This window comes from Nestor notabilis, unplaced genomic scaffold (assembly GCF_000696875.1).
Source record: "Nestor notabilis isolate BGI_N333 unplaced genomic scaffold, ASM69687v1 scaffold15558, whole genome shotgun sequence".
Classification (NCBI taxonomy): Eukaryota; Metazoa; Chordata; class Aves; order Psittaciformes; family Psittacidae; genus Nestor; species Nestor notabilis.
Window position 1 is genome coordinate 1 of NW_009941696.1, and position 828 is coordinate 828.

Genomic DNA, 828 nt, shown 5'->3' on the forward strand with positions numbered 1-828 from the left:
GCAGGTCCACACGCTGGCCCAGCACGCTCTGCAGGCAGTTGTCCACGGGCAGGAAATCGGGGTTGCTGTGGGCCCGGTCGTAGCGGCGCGAGTTGAAGCGCTCGATGCTGGCACGAAGGGCACATTCCTCTGCCTGGAAATCCCAGGGACGGGCATCCAGGTCTGGGTGCAGGGAAAAGGGGTGTTAAGAGGGGAATTGGGGCCTTTCAGCCAGCCCAAATCCCTCAGGAAAGGTGTCTGCAGGTCCTTACAAAGAGCAACACATGGGGCATGGAGGAGGCAGCGACCAACAGCTCCAGCACCAGCCACTCTTCTGCACGATGCCACCACCCCAAATCCCTCCCCACACCCCAGCCTAAGGGCTGCACAAGCCCTAAAGGCAGCAAAGGGACAGCTCTGGGTGCCACCATGGCCCTGCCCGGAGCAGGAAGGACGGTGGCTGAGGGGCTGCTCTGCAGTCACTGTGATTCACGTACCGTTGCCATAGGCCCAGTCGTCGTTGAGACGGTGCCGCACCTTCTGGTAGATGGCTGACATGGTCTTCATGTTGCTCTTCCTCCACTGCCGGCCCAGGTACTTGGTCTGGACCTTGAGCAGCTTCAGAACATAGAGCTGCATCATGGCCTGCTTCACCTTCAGCGCCCGCTTCAGGATGGGGGCTGACTTGAACACCACCAGCATCTGCAGGGACAGGGACAGCCCCCCGGCAGTGGGGCACAGTGGGTGACACAGAATCATGGAAGGCTTTGGGTTGGAAGAGACCTTAAAGCTCTTCCAGCTCCAAACCCTGCCCCGGGCAGGGCCACCTTCCCCTCGCCGGTGGGTCCA

At 61.2% G+C, this 828-nt stretch overlaps 1 protein-coding gene across 1 annotated transcript in view; it reads right to left on the reverse strand.

Moving 5' to 3' along the window:
- Positions 1-3: 3 nt before the first annotated feature.
- STRIP1 (striatin interacting protein 1) overlaps positions 4-828 on the reverse strand; it is a gene marked incomplete at both ends in the record, with an annotated part of 9,370 nt that continues 8,545 nt past the window's right edge. Inside the window, 2 exons of the mRNA XM_010021025.1 lie at positions 4-162; positions 477-681. Of these exons, the coding sequence (XP_010019327.1) occupies positions 4-162; positions 477-681 (364 nt within the window). The remainder of the gene's footprint in view (positions 163-476; positions 682-828) is intronic.